At 43.9% G+C, this 19,052-nt stretch overlaps 1 protein-coding gene across 1 annotated transcript in view; it reads left to right on the top strand.

The window, feature by feature from the left end:
- Nucleotides 1-5,327: 5,327 nt before the first annotated feature.
- DDRGK1 (DDRGK domain containing 1) overlaps nucleotides 5,328-19,052 on the top strand; it is a 28,827-nt gene continuing 15,102 nt past the window's right edge. The window contains exons 1-3 of the mRNA XM_018083208.2: nucleotides 5,328-5,504; nucleotides 14,453-14,559; nucleotides 16,186-16,287. Of these exons, the coding sequence (XP_017938697.1) occupies nucleotides 5,426-5,504; nucleotides 14,453-14,559; nucleotides 16,186-16,287 (288 nt within the window). The 5' untranslated portion in view covers nucleotides 5,328-5,425. The remainder of the gene's footprint in view (nucleotides 5,505-14,452; nucleotides 14,560-16,185; nucleotides 16,288-19,052) is intronic.

Raw genomic sequence — 19,052 nt, 5'->3', positions numbered from 1 at the left:
CCTGGCAGCTCCTGGGTTAATGTTCCTGTCAGACAGGAAGGTGGGCAGGTCCCTTTCCCTCTTCTGCTCCTTTTGGCCACTTCAGGTGTGTTTTGGGAGCTGGTGGATGATGAAGCACTTCCAGCCCTCCCTCAAACAGCCACTGTGCCACTGCTGACCAGTGTTAGATCACAGAATCCTTTAAGTTTCTGAAAGGAAAAGACCTTTAAAAGCCTCCAGTCCAACCATAAAAAACTCTGCCAGTTCCACTGTGATGGAAGGACCTTTTTTGGGTGGGAGTTGAGTGTTATGGGAAGAAGTCAGATGTGGCCACAGACTTATCAGGCTTGTGTTTCCACAGTGGGAGCAGGGAGGTTGTTTGGCTGCCAGGTCTCAAATTAAGATGTTTAGCCAGGACAAACACTGAATTCCAGTTATCACCACAGGTTTTGCAGATATGGGGTGGTTTGGGGTTGGAGTTTGTGGTATTTTTCTTTTGGGGGAGTAGCTTTGATAATTTTTAATTAAGAGGAAAAAAAACCCCACACCTCCTGTATAAAAAGAGTTATTCAGTGCAAGACTGTTCTGGTAAAGACTCTGTGTTAAAAGCAGTTTTGGCTGATAGTAATAAAATGAAATAAATAAAAAAATGAATGAAATTAAAATTAAATTAATTAAATAATAATTAAGTTTTCCAACACATTTTCCCTCACACCTCTGCTTATACAGACCTGGTCTAAATCTGTCTCTTGGAAAGATTTGGAAACTGATGGAATTTCATCAAATTCCTAATGGCTTAGAGCTGAGCTTTTGGTAAAAGTGAGGGACATCATTTCCTGAGCTGGACGTAGATAAATCAGGGTCTGTGGGGCTTGGGAGGGTTGATTTTCTTTTTAAGCTTTCAGAGTCCTAAACTGAAGCCCAAACATTTGTTTTAAATAGTGTGAATTATTAAAAAAAAAACTTTTAATACTGATTTTGAGCAACTTGGTTAAAGTTAGTTCACATTCAGGATAATTTAATTCTTTCAAAGCTTCTTTTTCAGAGTTAACTTTTTGACACTTCCACATTGGTCTTGCCTTTTTTTATTGTGGTTTTAAGGTAATTTCTACCTTAATATCCTGGTTTCTGTCATGATAAAATCCTTCACAGAATTTAATCTGGTGGGGATGACTTTGTGCACAACAGAAATTATTTTTTCAAACCTGCTGGGGCTGTGGGTTGTTTAATATCTGCCAATTTAGTCTTAAGCAGGAATTTGCTTTCCTGTTCCTTTTTCTTACATGGAAAATGGAAGTAAATCTGCCAGGAAATCTACTTTGCCACATGGAAAAGACTTGGAAACCAGAGACATTTGACTTGGAAAAGTGGTGGGAGCTCTCACCTTTTCCTGTTCATGTCCAGGGATTGTGGCAGCAGCTTCACTTTATGTTCTCTCTTGGAAATTGCCTTTCTAAAATGTTCAGGGCTTGCCTTCTTTAGGGAGCTAAGAATCACAAGAGGTAAATCCTGTGCCTTTGTATTTGCTTTGAGAGGTCACTTGGAGCAGCACAGTGTTCCCAGCAGGATCGTGCCTGGACTTGTTCTGCCGAGAACAGAAAAAAACCCAAGTAGCGTTTCTGGCTTTTTTACATCCGTTTGTGATGAGCTGCAGGAGGACGAAGCCCCTCTGCAGGGAAGCCAAGCACACTTCCAGCTGGGGCATCTGGGGCCGCTTCCTGGTTGGATTTCCCAGGTTTTGGATGAAGGCAGAAGGTTCAGGGTGGTGCCACCGTGGTGGGAAGTGCCACCAGGTTGTGAGGCAGCAGCAGGTGGAGCTCTGCCCGTGCCAGCCCAGGTGACACCCTGCTGCGCTTGCTGCTCTGATAGAGCTGAAGATAAGCTGCTGTGATAAGCAAGGGGTTGCTTCTCAAAAAAAATATTTATGCTCTGAGCCAGTGGAAGTCTGCAAAATTCTGTGAAGGGGCAGATTTCCACCCAGGGGGTGGAAATTCAGGTCCTAAAACGCCTGGGCTCTGAAAGATTTCACTTTGCAGTGATGGGGCTGGTGCTTCATGCCCAGTTTAGGAAAGATTTCTGCTTTCAGGGCACAGTTCTGCTCACTCTCCCCGAGGAAGGGGACACAGCCAGTGCCACAGTTGCTGTGCACTGGCTGAAAAGTCAGATGAAATCATCTCTGCACTGTGCTGATGCTTCTTGAACACTGAGGCAGAGCTGCAGTGCCCAGCAAGGATGTGTTCCCTGGGCTTTGGAGGGCTGGGTCAGACACTGCAGAACACACAGCTGAAGATACACACTGAACACATGTCCGTTTTCCAGACATCTGTTGAAGCTTTGTTTGTATTGCCTGTTAATTTGAGGGGTTTATCTAATTAATTTAGCCTGGCCTGCTGTTCTGCAAAGCCTGGAGATCCCTTGTCTCACCTCTGTGGTGCTGGTCATTAATTCTCACTCGGATGGCTCTGTATCAAGTCTAATTAGTCCTTGTGTGACTAATCTCTGCATGATTTGGTTTATCCTGGGGTGCCACTTCTGAGGCCTGTGCAGCTCCAGGGGAGTGAAGAGATGTGTTCAGGGAAGTGCAGCTGCCAAACCCCGCCCTGTGCTGCAGGGGGAGGGGAAAAAACCGGCAGGGACTGACCCCAGAGAGAATTATTATCAAAGCAAAGTGATTTTTAAGTGTATCCTCTGTGTTTTGTGAAGCCTCCAGTGCCACCCCGTCACTGACACAGTTCAGAGGGAGACAGAGCACTGCTTGACTTTCTGGATGTCACAGCAAATGCTGTGTCTGGAGTCACGTAGACAAACCTCTGACCCCTGAAGAACCAGGTTCAGGTGTGTTGCAGCAGAGTAAATGAGGATTTTCTTCTCCTGTGAAGGTTGGGAAGAATTGCAGTGACTGACATTGATGTTTTTGAAAGGACTGCCCAGCTGAATGCCTGGCAAACAGAAGCTGTGGAATCCTAGAACCAAAAAGGTTGGAAAATGCCTCTGAGATCATCGAGTCCAACCATTCCCCCAGCACTGCCAAGGCCACCACTAATCCATGTCCCCAAGTCCACATCCACATGGCTTTGAAATCCCTCCAGGGGTGGGGACTCCACCACTGCCCTGGGCAGCTGTGCCAGGGCTGGGCAATCTTTTAAGTGATGAAATCTTCCCTCATATCCAACCTAAACTTCCCCTGGCACAACTCGAGGCCGTTCCCTCTCCTCCTGTCCCTTGTTCCCTGGGAGCAGAGCCCGACCCCCCCCGGGTCCCCCCTCCTGTCAGGGAGTTGCAGAGCCAGAAGGTCCCCCCTGAGCCTCCTTTTCTCCAGGCTGAGCCCCCCCAGCTCCCTCAGCTGCTCCTGCTGCTCCAGCCCCTTCCCAGCTCCGTTCCCTTCCCTGCACACACTCCAACCCCTCCATGTCTCTGCCCCCAGGGCTGGAGGTGCCTCAGCAGTGCCAGCACAGGGACGGGCATTGCCCTGGGGCTGGGACACACCAGGGCTGGCACAGACCAGGGGCCATTGGACTTTTTGGCCACCTGGGCACCCCTGGGCTCATGTCCAACCACTCTGTGCTATTAAAAAAAAAACTGCAGTCAAGATAAATATTTTAGGAAGAGGGAAGAAGAAGGAAAGCTTTATTAAAACATATCTTTTTCCTACAAAATGACAATCCAGAGTGTCTGGGTGTCTTCTGTTGTTTGTGTGATTGTTTTGGAGATCTGACAAGTCCAGTTGCTGCCTTGTGTGTTTGACCACGATATGGGTCAGGTTTGGTGAGTTTTGCTTCAGCCTGAGCCCTGTTCACACTCGTCCCTTTGAGGAATTTCCAAGTGTCCTGTAGAGAATGAAACTGGGAAAAGAGGAGGGCTTGGCTCACACATTTCACTCTGTGAGGGCTAAGCTCCTCAGTCTGAAATAAATACATGGCTTATAAAAATAGATTCCTCTTTCACAAAATGCAAAACAGTCTCTGTTTCACAGGACAACAGGAACCAAAACCAGAATGAATGAGTATTTGCAATTAGTGAGAGACACACACTGACTTCTGCAGGTGAAGGGATGCTGAGGTTTGAATTGCATTGTATCTCAAGACCTTAGTAAGGGAAATACTGCATTTGTGTAAAAGGTTTTTTGCAGAGTGTCTCTGGCATTTAGCAGTGACCAATAAGTGATCTGCTGCTCTGCCTTTGCAGGAAAATATTACCTGTAGCATCCAAAATGAGCATTGTCATGCTGTGAATAGGACTGGACAAGCCCTGAAGCAAATAATGGGATCTCTGGAGCCTGGACTTAGGGACTTATTACAGAGCAGGCTCAGGGCTCTGCTGGTCAAATGCTGCCTGTGCTGAGCTTGGTGCTGCAGCTGTGCCCTTATCAGTCCCAAAGTCAGGTTCTCTGAAGGATGGAGATGCACTGAGGTGAGCTGCAGGCACACCTTTGATCCCAGGATAGTTGTTGTCATAATGAATCTCATTTTCTGATGGTAGATATGCAAATATTAATTTTTTTAGGAAGGCATTGTTTGGATGAGAGGATGCTGGAGACTTGGCAGAGCGTGGAAAGCATTTTGTGCTCCTGCTGGGACACAATATAATCCAGCAAAGCACAAAATAAATGTGTGCTGAGTTGAAGTAAATGACTAGTTCTGCAGATTTCCATGAGATCATTTGAATATTTGCCTGAATTAAGGTTTAATACTCTGCAGGATTGAGCAAGTAACAACATACACAAATATCAGTTTGGCTTATAAACGGAATATGCAAAGCAGGTATCAGGGATGATGTTTTACCATTATCTGATTGTTTTGGCCTGACTGCCGTTGTTAATGGCAACAGGAGGTCTCAAAAAAAAAAAACCTGGTGGAGAGTTTTCTATGGAAAACCTCTGAAACAGTCCTGAAGCCGGTCAGTTCCTTCCTGCCAGCTGCTCCTGTCAGGATATTCCTCATTTGTCAGATCTTAATTAGTAACTACAGAGTACTCAGAGAGGAGCTGCAGTGACCTTTGGTGTCCTGCTGCCCCTACATGTGCTTGTGGGAGTTTAAATCCATGGGACAGAATGAAGTTACCCCGTAACTGTGTTTATTTCAGCTGTAATTTGTGATCCTTATTTGCTCATGGGGTTTTGTTTCGGGTTTAACAATTTACATCTTCCACTCTCAAGGATTCCTGCTCTGAGGTTTCGATCAGATGAATCTACTGCTGAGTTACACAAGTACAAAATGAAAATAAAATTTAAAAGAAAATCAAAATACTTTAGAAAGGGGGGAAAAAGGGACTTCGGGGTCTTCGCTGTTGGTAACTTGGAATTGAAGGCAGAAGGGAAAAACGAATTAAATTATGAAATTAAGCAGGAATATTTTGGTTTTTTGCAGCTGATGAGGAGCACCAGCAGAATGTGGCAGCAGCAGCAGTGGCCAGGCCTCGTCCCCAGGTGGAGGAGAGGGGAGAGGGGATGCCCCGGCGCCGCAGGAACATGGGAAACCGGCTGATGGCCCAGAGGAGAGCCCAGCAGGCTGAGGAGTGGGGGGAAGGTAACTCTGGCTTCAGTTCATCTTCCAAACATCAAAGCAAACCTGATTGTTTCCAGCTTGACCGTAATCTGACTGCATTTATATCACTGAACATATAGGTAGAGTGTTTTACTGGATAACCTTAATCTAGACTGGCTTGCTTAATTTTTTTTTAACTGAATTACAGACTCTGAATTATGATATTTTCTTTAAAAATTGAAGAATTCTATTAGTAATAATTCTTTTTATACCCATAGGTAAGTAATAAATTAGATGGCTACATTTTAATACATCTGGATGCTCAGGAAATATGATTGTCCCTGTCCCCACTTCATCAGTGGTCCCTAGATCCCACCCTTTAACTGCAGTGTCTGCCCCCTTCTGAGGTGAATCCTGGCTGTTTGTTGGTGCCAGCACTGCATCACAATGTATTCTTCACTTACGTCCTAAAAACTGCCTTTGGTATTTCCTGCTTAGCCGTGCAGGTTCAATTTGGGAAAACAGAATCCACACCTTGCATTTACTGCCTTGCTGCAGTAAAATACTGTTTTCTTGCAATTTGGTGGGAAGCATTAATTTCCCAATGTAATCCCTGCAAAAATCTGAAGTTCTCTTTCCAAAGAGCCCATGCAGGTGGTGGTCAGGACCAAGCTGATTCCCTGGAGATCACCCCAGACTGCTGCATTTTTCCAGCAGGTTGTTGCCATGAGTTGTGTAAAACCTATGCTGGATTTACAGTTCATAGCTGCATGTCTGTGGTGTGGTCGTGGACAAAAATAGGGTGATAAATAACATCTTTCTGCACCCTGTAGGCATCACCTCCTTTTCTGCTGAAACTTCACACATTATTATCTTTATTGCTACAGAGATGATCTCACCATGATTCACCTCACTGGATTCTTTCCACTTTCAGACTGTGGGTGAAGTGTTCAGGGTTCTGCTCAAATGGGGTTTGCTTCACTTGGGTTTGCAGTGGAGGTCAGGGTGCCTTTTTGGTGTGCAGTAGGTTCAAGCAGTGAGCACACACCTGTGTGATGCCTTGATTAGGGGCTGTTTGCACTTTGTTCAGCCTTTCTTGCCCTGCAGTTTGTAGAAAGCTTCTTGCTCTCACATTGACAGGTAAACGTGCTCTTCAAGCTAATTATGTTCAGCAGCTTCACAGATGGAGAATGGACAGGCCTGAACTTTTCAACTTTGGTTATTTCTTCTCATATGAAAACACCCTGGAAAGAAAATGGAGTCTAAAAATATTTAGTTTTCAACTCCAGACATCAAAAGTCTGAATGCTGAAGGCCGACAGTGAAGCTGTCAAAGCAAACGGCTCATCTTATCTTAGTCACTTTAGCAATAGAAGAATCTGTGTCATTGGGCTTTATAAATAATTCTTTTGCAGCCTTCTGTACATCAGATGCGAGCACTGCCTCTCTTGCATGAAGTTTCCTTTGAAATGACATCCCTCTTTTATTTGTTTTCTCTAATTTCTTTTCCAAATTAAAACAGCTTCTTGCTCCGTGCTTCTGTTTTGTGCTTCTGTGTGTGGTTTTATCTGTATCTTTGGGATGGTTTTTCCAAGTGCCTGAGCACAGGTGCACAACAGGAACACCAAAGCCTTTGGAGACTGAGCACAGACTTGAGCAGTGTGGCTGTGGAGAGAAGCCTCTGCCCTTGGTTCCCCAGCATTGAGGTGTTGCTATTATTACTTAAAATTAACCCTTCCTTTGTCTTTGACTGTCTGTGCTGCAAATCTTTTAGCCTGGCCCTGAGCTACCTGCAGTAGTGGGGAGTTTGGTATTTTTTTCCCCTTGGAAAATGATGTATTACATGTTTTAAAGCCCACTCTGTGGACACATGACCTAGGCCTGGAATCCCTCTTGGATTTGTCCCCTCAGTGCATTTTCTCCGTGTCAGTCCAATGTAAAGCAGTTTGGGCAGATTGCTGCCTCCATTTCAGCCTGTTGAAGCAGCAAGTTCTCCCCACAGCAGAGTTTTATGTCACAGGAGTAGTTGACTCACACGGAGAGAGAGCCCAGAGTAGAGAGAGTGGTGTGTGATGCCAGGCAGTGCAGCACCAGCTGGGGCACCCAGGGCTGAAGAGCAAAGTTGTTTGGCAATTTAGACAGAAATGCCAAAACCAAACCAGTCTGGCTTCTTCAGTTTTGCCTTGTAAAAGCTCATGTTGCTTTAGGAGGCTTCTGATCATCTGCCACTGGAGTGGGTTTCTTTTTTCCTTGTTGAATTCTTTGAGATGTTTCACTAGGAAGTTTCTGTTCTGTGTGTGGAATGTGTTGAGCTTTGGGCAGAGCTGCCTGATCCTCCTCTGTGTCACTCCAACTTCTGCCCAGACGTGATTTCTTCACCAACCCTACAAGATACCCAGGACTGCCCCTCGGGGAGGGTGTGAGGAGGCCCTGGCTGGGTCTGTGTTCTGCCTGTTGGGAGCCAGCTGTGCTGGGGAAACGGCCTCAAAGCAGCACTTGCAGACTTTGGAGTTGTGGTTACCCACGAGGGTTTTCTGTTTTCCATCCAACAATCAGATTTCAATTCCAGAATGAGAAAGGAGCTTCAAGGGTAAAGTGGTAGCCCATGGTTTCTGCTGCCTGTGCTGAGTTGTTGTTTTTGTGCCAGGACTCAAATCTTTGACAGACTAATGGAGGAGAAGAAAAAAAACCCCAAACCCTCTAGGGAACCAGGGTCAGAATCTCGAAAACTTTTAATTGTTCCTTCTGTAACTGAAATCTGATTTACTTGCAAGTCTGCATAAGGAGTCATTTAATACAGAAAAGGATAGTCAATGAGTATTTTGAATATTCAAATCTACACTGTCAGTGGAACTAAACCAGGCTGTAATCCTTCCTTTAGCTCAGTGGGGTGGGGTGAGACCCCTGAATTACTTGGAGATTCTCACAGACCAAAAATAAAGGGTGAAGCCCTAAATGCCTCGACTTTCCCACCCGAATGACACCACAGGGTGGTGGGTTCCCTGTTCACGGGTTCTGTGTGGGCTGTGCTGTGGGACAGGCCCCCAGCTGGGTGCCCACACTGCCCCGGTGTGCTGAGCAATGCTTTTCAGTGGTTAGTGTAGTTCTCAAAGGAGGTCTCAGTTAGAAAACCAACAACTATTAATACCTTCTGATGGCCAGAGATTGCTGGGGAGACAGTTTTCCCAGGTGACAAAGTGATTCTCAAAATGACTGAGACCCCTGAGCGTGTTCCACCAGCGTGACTTCCAGGCTGGCTTTAGAAAAACGGGTTTGATTGCCTTAAATTGGCCAATTTAATTCCAGCCATAACATTCCTGCCTTTCCTGCAGCCCTGTTAAAGTCGGTGTGCTCTGTAGGAGGGTGCCTACTCCTTTCCCTGTGGAAAAGGAGTCTGGAAGGAGAGTTGTGTATTCATGTGGTCGGGTTGATATCCCAGCTGGCAGACTTAATTAGCTCTGGTGTATCTTAATTTAAATTGAACCCAGACAGAGGTGGCTTTGTGGGCAAGTTACAGCCAAGATGAAAACAAACCCTCTGCAAGGCATAAATGGGTGAGGATTTCAGGCATTAATCATTTAGGGCAGGAGTGGCCAAGCTGAGCAAGGGGAAAGGGGATAAACTGGAGTTGGGTTGAGTGTTCTTTGGAGCATGGGGTAGTGTGGATAAATAGCATTAGCCATTTTCCAGTTTCAAATCCCATTTATTTACTGATTGAGGAGGGTGTTCTTAGCTCTTGTTTGTGCCTGGCTGATGCTCTGAGTGCATCCACTTGGACTCTGATCACCTTTGGGTGAACATAAAGGTGTTTTATTGAAACTTTTCTCTTGGTTGCTGGTCGTGTGCAGAAAAACTCCAGGTCTCCAGTTGAGCTTGTCCCACTACAAAGAGCTCAGAGGTGAAGAAGGTACTTTGACACTGTGGTTTTTTGTGTCTTGGAGCAGAAAGTGACCCAGCCACTTGATGTTCCCATAAAAAATTTCCTGTCAAGTGACAAGAAACTTGTGAGGATGAACAAATAATGGCAGGAATGGTGTGGGGTCATTTTGACTCCGCTGTGGTAAAATTAACGAGGCTGAGGATCTGAGGCAAATGTGTGTTAGCTTGGAGAGCTGTTGGACATTATTTCTGACTTTGTGCAAACATGTGAGGAGAAAACCTGCCTGCCTGGTTGTTTGGGTAGTTGGGGAGTAGGACACAGGTTTTGCAGCCCAGGTTTTCTGTCCCCTGAAAGGGTGTCTTGAACCAGCACTTGCTGCTGTTGGTGTGAGATGGTGGCATTTTTGTTGACTGAAAATGGTGAGCGTAATTACCTCGATCATGGCAAGGTGACAAAGAAAACAGACTTCTCTAAGAAATTACAGCCATCTCCAAGTGTCCAGCAGAACAAAGACCACTGGGCAGCCCCCTGGGCGTGGTGGGAGTGTGGGAGCTTCGTGAAGAAATGAGGCAGAAGGGAAGGACGTGCCAGGAGAGCCTAAACAGCCCAGTACATTTCCAGGGAGGATTTCAAGGGTTTAATTTTGAAAGATACTCACTTCCACACCTCAGGAATGACCTCTCTGACTTGTTGCAAAAAGTCTTGCCAAAAAATGGGACTTTGTGTGGGCTGTTATGGTTTGGTTTGGTTTTTTTTAACAAACAGAAAGTAAGGACTGCATCAAAGAAATAATCTGGTTTTGTCAGGTTACTTTTATTATTTGTTCCAAACTGGTAAGGCTATGGGCTCTCTACTTTTGGCAACTTGTAAATAAAACATGATAAAGAAAAGTTAAAGTCCAACATAAATGAAATCATGAGTTCCTCTCTTCTTTTGCATGGCAAGACTTGGAGATCAGAACTATTCTTTTTAACTGTAAGTCACTACTGAGAAAGAAAAACACGAAACAAAAAAGGTTTTTAAAGCTTTTAAAATTATAATTGGGCATGTTAAAATGCCCATTATTGCTTTTTGTAGCATCTAAGTTCAGCGTTCAAATCTTGCAGCTAAGAAAAATCTTGTGTGAGTGTTTTCTGCTAGTTTGGGGGAAAAATAATTTAAAAGATAATTTTTGATCCCCATTCCGTGATGGATATTGTGCATGAATCTGAGAAGGATGTGTTTGTGCTGAAATTTCTTAAAATAAGAAGTACTTTTTCTGAGTGCTGAAAGATCTGGAAAAATGTGTAAATTTAGAAGCAGCGATGTTGGTCCCACACGGTTCTGGTGAAATGGAGCTGCATTAATTGCGGTGGTTGAAATCATTTTAATGCTTAATCAGTAGGAAAACCTTTCTAGTACAGTTAAACTTTGACTAATATCCCAACTAGTGAATCAAAAGTCAATTTTGACTTGCTGCTACTCATACAGTGACTTTGGTGTTATCGAAGTGCCCACAGTGTGTCTGTCCTGGAGCCAGTTCGAGCACAGACTGTGGAAGGGGGAGGGAGGTGTGTGGTTTCTCACTTCTGCCAGATGACTTTATTTGAGAGTAAACTTCATCGTTTGAGTTCTGCTCTAAAGGTCTGATGTCCTCTGTTTGTGCTGCACTTTTTCTGTCCCAAGCGTTGACCGATTCTGTGGCTTCAGATTAATTAACCAATGTCTTGTTCTGTTTCTAAACGGGAGATACACCAAATTAAATTAAGAAATTTAAAAAATATAAAAATTATGACTAGTTATTAGGCTATTATTAGTCCCACCACAGGGCTGTGTTACTCAGGAGTGCCCACACCTTTCCATATGTTGGTCCAATTCCCTTCAGTGGCTGGTGTCACACATCTCTTTGATGTTAATAACATGCTGCTAATAACATCATCTGCTTTCAAGATGAGCTCCTTGTTTTGACTGGCGTCTTTCCCCCTCTTTTCTCTACTCCTTTATTTAGGTGCTGCATAAATAGTAAATAAAGCAGCTGGCTCTGCCCTAAGGACTTTTTGTGAGTTCTTTTTCGCAGATGGGAATCCATTTGCTTCACTTCCAGAACTTAATGTAAGTTCTGGACCCTTTGACATGGATGACATGGACAACTAGACCACGTTGGATTGGGCTTGGAACAGCCTGATCTAGTGGAAGGTGTTCCTGCCCAAGGGAGAGGGGAATGAGATAATCTTTAAAGTCCCTTCCAACCCAAACCATTCCGTAATTCTGTGATAACTAAAATACGTGCTGGTTGTTTGTTGTTTCTTTTGGAGTTTCTTGCATGTTTTGTATACAGTAGCTGGTAAATTCCTGTCATGATTGAAAACATCAGCACTCTAGTTGATGATATTAGGAAGCATTTTTGAAAAGTAATCTGTAAATTTCAAGAGATTCAGCCTTTGGGACTTTTAAATTTTCCTGTTGTGCTGCCTCTCAGTATGTTCAAAATATTAAGGGAAAGCAAAGATTCCCTGAAGCTGCCTCTCGGCTTGGCCAGGTGAGCAAACCCATGTTTGTGTAAAGCAGAACATGTCAAGTGGTGTGAAAAATCACTGTGAGTCAGATTGTTTCTGTTTTCTGCCCCTTGGTGCTGGAAAATGGTGGGAATGCTTTGCAAGCTCTGGAAATCATGGAATGGTTTGGGTTGAAAGAGAGATGAAGGATCACCTCATTCCACCCCCCTGCCATGGGCAGGGACATCTTCCACTAGCCCAGGTTGCTCCAAGCCTTGTCCAGCCTGGCCTCAGACACTTCCAGGGATCCAGGGGCAGCCACAGCTTCTCTGGGCAACCTGGGCCAGGGCCCCACCACCCTCACAGGGAGGAATTCCTTCTCAGTATCCCATCTATCCCTGCCCTCTGGCTTTTTTAATGATGTCTGATGCCTGTGTTTCCCAGCTGAGTGCATACCCAGGCTGCCCAACTGTGGTGCTTTGGGTGATGCTAAACTGCTTTCACACACAATTAACATGTTGCATCACACCTGAGGCTCAGGAGTAGGTGGAATGCACATTCCTATGGAACTGACCCCCCCCATGGAGTCTCCTGTTGTTGTCACAGCTCTGAGTGTGTGAAAAGTGATTGTTAAAAGCTGCTGCTTTATTTAAAATTAAATCAAGAAATCTTGCTGGCTGCGTGCAGCAACCTCTGTGCTTTCGGTGGAGATGCTCTGCTGTAATAACAAATTGATTCAGCAAATACTTTTACCCCGTGTTTATGTTCCTGTCAGCACGCTCAGGTTTATTTAGAAGACATTAATTGCACCCAGGTTTAGTGCAGTGTTGGCCTTTCAAGCTCTGCTGAATCACAGGCTGTGTCTGCACCACCCGTGGTACTTCAGGGATCGCATCAGATGCTTCAAACAGGAGGAAAGCAAATGCTCCTGAACAAAGGCATGTTTGATCCAGGACTGGAATAAGGCTTTAAAAGCCTTGCTTAGGTTTCTGCCTAATGTCTGGCTCAGGTAATCTTAATATAGATGAAATCTGAGAAGCCCTCAGAGCCTCGGGTGGAACAGTGTCAAAGACGGTGTTTTATACTTGTGGTGTTTGCCAGAAATAATTTTCTAAGCAATAATACCAGTACTGAGCTGTTCATTTTGGAGTAATAACTGCTAATGCTGGGTTGCTCACCCATTGTGTTTGGAACTCCCCTTGACTCCCTATTTGAAATATAAATAAAGTTATTTTAAGCTTCAGCAGAACTGCAGAAGCAACTGTGTCAAGTCTGAGTATCCCCCGTTGCTTTGTGTGGTGTAGGAAGGGGGAACCCTTTTGATCATCTCAGTAATGAGGCACCAGTAATTCTCTGAAGCCCAGTTCAGCAACCAGGCTCATATTAATCCCATCTCCTGAAAACAGCTCAGTTATTTGAGAGCCACCTACACAGCCCTCAGTTACATTTGGTTCTCATGATGTGTCTCTGTGGCTTAACCATAGTCCTGTCCTGTGTCTTGGAATCAGTAAAACAAGAGTGTTTCAAACCTAATTCTGCATGTAAAAGAAGAGGGAGTCTCATTCATCCATGTGCCCCTTTTACAGCAGCTTTTGGGGTTCCCAAAAAAGGGGACCAGGGAGCTCCCTACAGAAAACATCCTGGCACCAGCCCTGCCAAATCTCTTCCAGTCTGGATCTGAAGTCAGCATCAAGCATACCAGCACTGTGGGTGCTCAAAAGATCAATTATGTTACCCAAAAAGGGAGCCACGTGTGAAGATCTTCCATTTTGATCCTGCCATCTGATTCAGGCACGTGAATCTCCATGTCTTGTGTGGTGTTCCATGGGGTGAGCTGAAGATTTCTCTTGGAATATTGAGGTCAGTCCACAGTGCTTATGTGGTGGGATCAAGGACTACTCTAGACCAGGAAATGAGGTGGCCAGATGTTCCTGAGCTTCCTGAGGAAGTGGCAGCCTTTAAAACTCTTCTTCCTTAGCCCCTGAGAGAGCAGAATTAATCATTGCACACCCTTTGAGCAAGACTCTACCATATTTCACAGTGGCAGAAATCAACCTCTCTAAACAACCAAGCAACCAATAAAACAGGCAACTACTTAATGTGTCATTTTCTTGCAGTCAGGTTTACATTTCAGTGACTTTTTTCCCCTCTTCCCTTAAAGGTTAGTTTTATCCAGCCAGAACCAGTGGATGAGTGGTGTGCCTCTGAATCCCACTTTTTCAATGGATGTCTGTAGTGCAAAGCCTAAAAGTGACTGGGAAGAAAGTCAGTCGTTCAGCAGATACATAATGACACCATTAGCACAATTTATGTGTAAGAGAAAATACCTCTTTTAGTTGTGGAAAGCAGGAAACGCTCGTGAAAAGCCTTCCTTCAAAAGATCAAGGGAATTTTTACTTCTACCTTCACTTACTGTGTGTTTGCCTTGTTACTTCTGCTCTGTGGCTTTGGCAGTCTTGTATGATTTTTATTTTTTTTTTGCCTTTTTTTCCATCCAATAGGTCCTGCCTGAAGTGTGTGTGTGTGTATGTGTGTGTGTGTGTCTCCTTTTCCTCTGCTGCTGCTTTCCCGGGAATTTTCTCAAAGGGAGGTTTTTTTACAGGCAGTTTACAATTTGTCGTTTGTGCAATGTTGCAGAGGAAGAGGATGCTGAGGAGGCGCCAGAATTTCAGGTGTCTGGGAAAATTGGAGCAAAGAAGCAGAGGAAATTAGAGGAGAAACAAGCCAGGAAAGCACAGAGAGAGGTGAGTGTTTCCTGCCACGTATCAAGCCCTGAGCAGAGCCTGAACAGCTCAGCAAAGAACTGGGAGTGAGAGACACCTCAGAAAGGCAAAACCAGTGGCATCACTACAAACACTGTTGATTTATTTTAAAACTGTAAATTCAGCTTTTTCTGTCATGTCCCAAGAGGGAAAACGGAGTCTCGTTTTCTTTCCATTCAGTTCTCTGGCATTTTTGTGGGGAGGAAAGGAGTTAAAATTTCAGTGTTCTTTATTAGATGTTTCCACTGGCTTGTGCCTTAATGTCAGTACTGTCTGCCCTTAAAAATACCCCCAAACCCACACGGTGTTGTTGTGACACTGTGACAAAACCGTGGGCAGTTGTGAGTGGTGTTTCATGTGCTCTCATAGTGCAAAAACTTGGTTTGGCTTTACCTGTGTTTACAGAATATTCTGAGTCAGAAAGGATCCATGAGGATCATCCATTTATTGTTTTTATGGACTGGGAACAATGAAAAGCATTTTGCTGTTAATTCCAGGGAAGCAGCAGGCTCTTTGCAGCTTTCTGAAGTGTGCTTGTGGAAGGCAGCAGGTTGGGCACTAATTCCTTTGAGTTATATTTTTTGCAGACTCTGTATGAACATTTTTAATGTGTGGAGAGTCCAAACAAAGCTTCTGAAATCCCATCTTGGGGATTTTAGTGTCCCCTGAGGTTTAAATCCAGTGTCTGCTTTACAGTGTAGTGGTACCTGTCCTGTAGATGGTGCAGTTGGTAATAAACTTAATTACTATGTTCTATGTAAACTTCCATTGTGAACCTTTTCTCACTCACTCAGTGCTTTCATCACCGTGTTGTTACTTTCCATATTCATTCTATTTAACTGGCCTCTTTTTGTGGAAAATCTGAGCAAAGTTGAGTGAAATTAGATGAGCATCAGTTGGTGGAGTGAGGAATCTTTTATTTCATTTTAAAACATGCTGATTTTTATTTTCCCATGCAGACAGATAAATTCCTTGGTTGGGGCTTTTTCTCTGAAACATTCAAAGCCACTGATCCTCCATTTGAATGTTTTCTGCTTGTTCTCTTAATATATTTTCAAATTCAAGTGTACTGAAGACACTGAAGAAAAACAATCTATAAAAAACACACTAAATGCCCTTTTTATTTTCCCCCATTTCTCAACAATCTCTTTGGCTTAAAAACAAAAACAAAAGTATTTTAAGAGACCAGCACAAATTTTCTTTAAGAGATTTTGCCCAGGTTAATGATGAATTTGAATGCACTTGGTTTTACAGAGTTTATATTCCCAATCCTTTGTTTTCCTCTCCTTTTAGGGTCCATTCTAACTAAACTTTAAGTGAGGAGAAGTGGAATGCCATGACACAATATGACTTAATATTACTGCAGTAATAAAATTAAAGCCTTATTGAGGTACAGATAAATACAAGGGAGAGGGGTAAATCTAAAGGGGAGGGGAAGTTAAATGGTTTTGCCTTTTTATTTTTATTATTATTATTTTTAATGTTTCTTTCTGAGCATGGATTTAGGAAGACAATAAGAAACCCCCTCATACTATCACAGTATGAAATTAAAAAATGTACACTCAGGAAGAGTAAGGCTTGGTTTGCATGATGTTTGGTTTTTTTTAGGCTGAGGAAGCAGAGAGAGAAGAAAGGAGAAGACTTGAGTCCAAAAGAGAGGAGGAAAGGCGGAAAGAAGAGGAGAGGATACGGCTGGAGGAGGAACGACAGGTGGGGTTAGTTGTGTTTCTCCATGGAAATACTGGACCAGGTTTGTCTTTGGAATTGCTCTGTGTAAGGTCTGTGATGAGGGAACTCTGTGTGTCCTGCTCAAACCATGTCCAGGCAGAGCTGCTTGTTCAGGACTTTGACCAGAAGAGCTCCGAGTGTCTCCCGAGGACGGAGATTTCCCAACTTCCCTGGGCCCCTGTTCCCTTTGAGCTGCCAGCTGTGACCAGCAGGGCAGAAAGGGAAAGGCATCAACAACTGACTTTGCAACTTTTGTTGTGTAAAATCATATAATTTTATTCCAATTATCCATATTTTACACGTGGCTCCCAGTGAAAGGTTTCTAAACTGCGCGTGTGACGGTGTGTGGCAGCAGCAGTGACCCAGAAAAACAGGTGCTGCTCAGCTGCAATGCTTTTGTTGAATAATTTTCACTAGTGAGGGAGGAAAACTTAGTTCAGAGCTGCTTTGTGTACTCGGGGCATCAGTGCTGCTGGCTGAGAACTTCATGCTCTGGTGCTGCTGCAAGTTGTGGTGGCTTTTTGCTGCTGGAGGTCAGGACCAAGGCACTCTGCACAGCCCTGTGCTGAACAATTGCTGTCCCAGGGGAGCACAGCCCCCAGCTCTCACTGGGGAAATTTTTGGGATACTTATGTGCATGGAAATGTGTGTCTCTGGTCTGTAGATTTATTTTAATTTGTTCTGAGTGCAGGTTGTGTAAGGGGAGTGCATCGCTGATAACGTTTTAAGAAAGGAAAAGACAATTTTCCCTTTCCTCTGTTGGAGGCATGAAGGCAGGAAAAAGCAATGTTTTAAAGAAATAATGTACATGTTCCACATGCAGATTGTATCCATGAGATCTTTATGTGAATATCCATTTACCTCTGGGGTTATTCCCCCACAAATCTTTCCTCTTCTGAACTCTCTTATTTCCTTTTCATCAGTACAAGTCTCCTGAATTTCAGAAATTGAAGTGGAGGAGGAGAATGTCTGTTCTAAACATCAGGTTATGTAGCATAGCCCAAGACTTTAACTTGTACAGCAGCTTGAACAAACTTCCAGGAGATCAGTAATTCCACAGCTCCCCTTCCAGAGAGATGAACGAATTCAGAAATACCTGGTGGGGTCAAAGAGTGAACCCTGAGGTTGAACAGCTGATTTTGGCCACTCCAAAGGTGTGTTGGAACAGACCTGCTTTCCTCTGGATCCATGGCTGCCTCTTTTTCCCTGTCCACACACTCCAGCAGCACCAGCTCCTGCCTTCTGGGCTCTGCAGCCACTCTGCTTTTCTCCCAAGTATTTCCAGTTTGTCCCCCTCATAATTCCAGCTTGGACAGAGGCAAGATGAGCTCTGGCTGCCTCTAAAGCCCATCTCTGGGGGCTTGGCATAATGGAGAATTCAGATGACAAGTTTTCCCTCCAGTGATTCCTTTACATGTTTTGTTTCTACTCAGTTCCCTGATTTATTGATTTATTTATTTTAATATTTTTGTACGGTTCTGAGAATTTAATGTCCTCAAAACCCTGGAGAGTGAGTTGGGATGACTCCAGTACTTTGGGGGAATTAGAAGGATGCACTGGCTGGACACTGACATTGTGTGTCACTTCCAGTGGCACTTGGAACTTCCAGGTCCTTCCAGGGGGGGCAGGAGAGTTCCAAAAAAACCAAATTGAAGCTGAGCTTGGCCAACCTGCTCAAAGGAAGCTGTAGCACAGGACAGGGATGTTATCCTGGGATTGCCTGTGGGTTTGACCTGGGGTTTACCTGGATAGTCAGGATCAGTCAGCCATGGTTGAAAAGTTGAGTAGAAAGTAAGGGTGAAATTCTAACCAGAGATCTCTTCACACAGAGAGTGCTTATTAACATTTTTTTTTTAATTGTTTCTATTCAGTTTAGGGCTGCATAATTTATTTTGTTTGAATGAGGAAAGTCTTATTATTTTTAGTTTAGTTTTCAGTATTCCTAGTAAAGACTGCACTAAAGCACTTCCACCTCTGTTTTGCAAGGCTCAGTGAAAAAGAGGAATATAAACCTGTGGTGGTGGTGATTTTTTTGGGGCTCTGATTTTTTTTATTGGTTTTGGTTTTTAAATTTTGTGCACAACAATTCAAGGGAGTACTTACTAGAATTGGGAGGACTGCCCAAATGCCAGGATCCAGCTTGTTGTTCACTTTAGCCAATGCCTTCCTCAGATACTTAAATTCTGTCTTTTTAAGCCATTTTAGTTTGCTTTGATTGCTTATTTTTCCCAGTGTTTATCAGGAGAGCAAAGCCAACCCACCAGGCTACATCAGCAACATTATTCTGCCTCTCAGAGGAAAATCCTTTCAATATTTTATTTCTTTCCTTGTGTCTAAATTGATAATCCAGGAACTGCTGAACATTTTGAGCGTGTGTCAAAGTAAATGTATCTGACAATATTTAAGGTCCATCCTCAACTGTTTTCTAGTAATTTTAAGTCTGTTTTTATCCAAGTCTTGAAGAGGAAACAGAACAATTCAAGACTTGTCTGTGTTTAGGCTGCATTGCTCCAATTCCTGCTTCACTCAGCAAAGGCAGCAGCGCCACAGGGAGTTGGTAACAACAAACCTGCAGTGATTTAGTCTTGACAGGGTGATGGAAAGGGAAAAAAATGGAATTAATGGATACTTGATTACTGTGCCTGTAAACAGAGCCTGTCTTTAGGATCATATCATTTTATCTTTCCAATCTTGTTGCAAATGGTGGAGAGGATGGTGCCTCTCTTCTAGGCCCCTGCAAGCAGTGA

This window comes from Manacus vitellinus, unplaced genomic scaffold (genome assembly GCF_001715985.3).
Source record: "Manacus vitellinus isolate BGI_N305 unplaced genomic scaffold, ASM171598v3 scaffold_61_pilon, whole genome shotgun sequence".
Classification (NCBI taxonomy): domain Eukaryota; kingdom Metazoa; phylum Chordata; class Aves; order Passeriformes; family Pipridae; genus Manacus; species Manacus vitellinus.
This window is presented reverse-complemented; position numbering and strand designations above follow the sequence as displayed.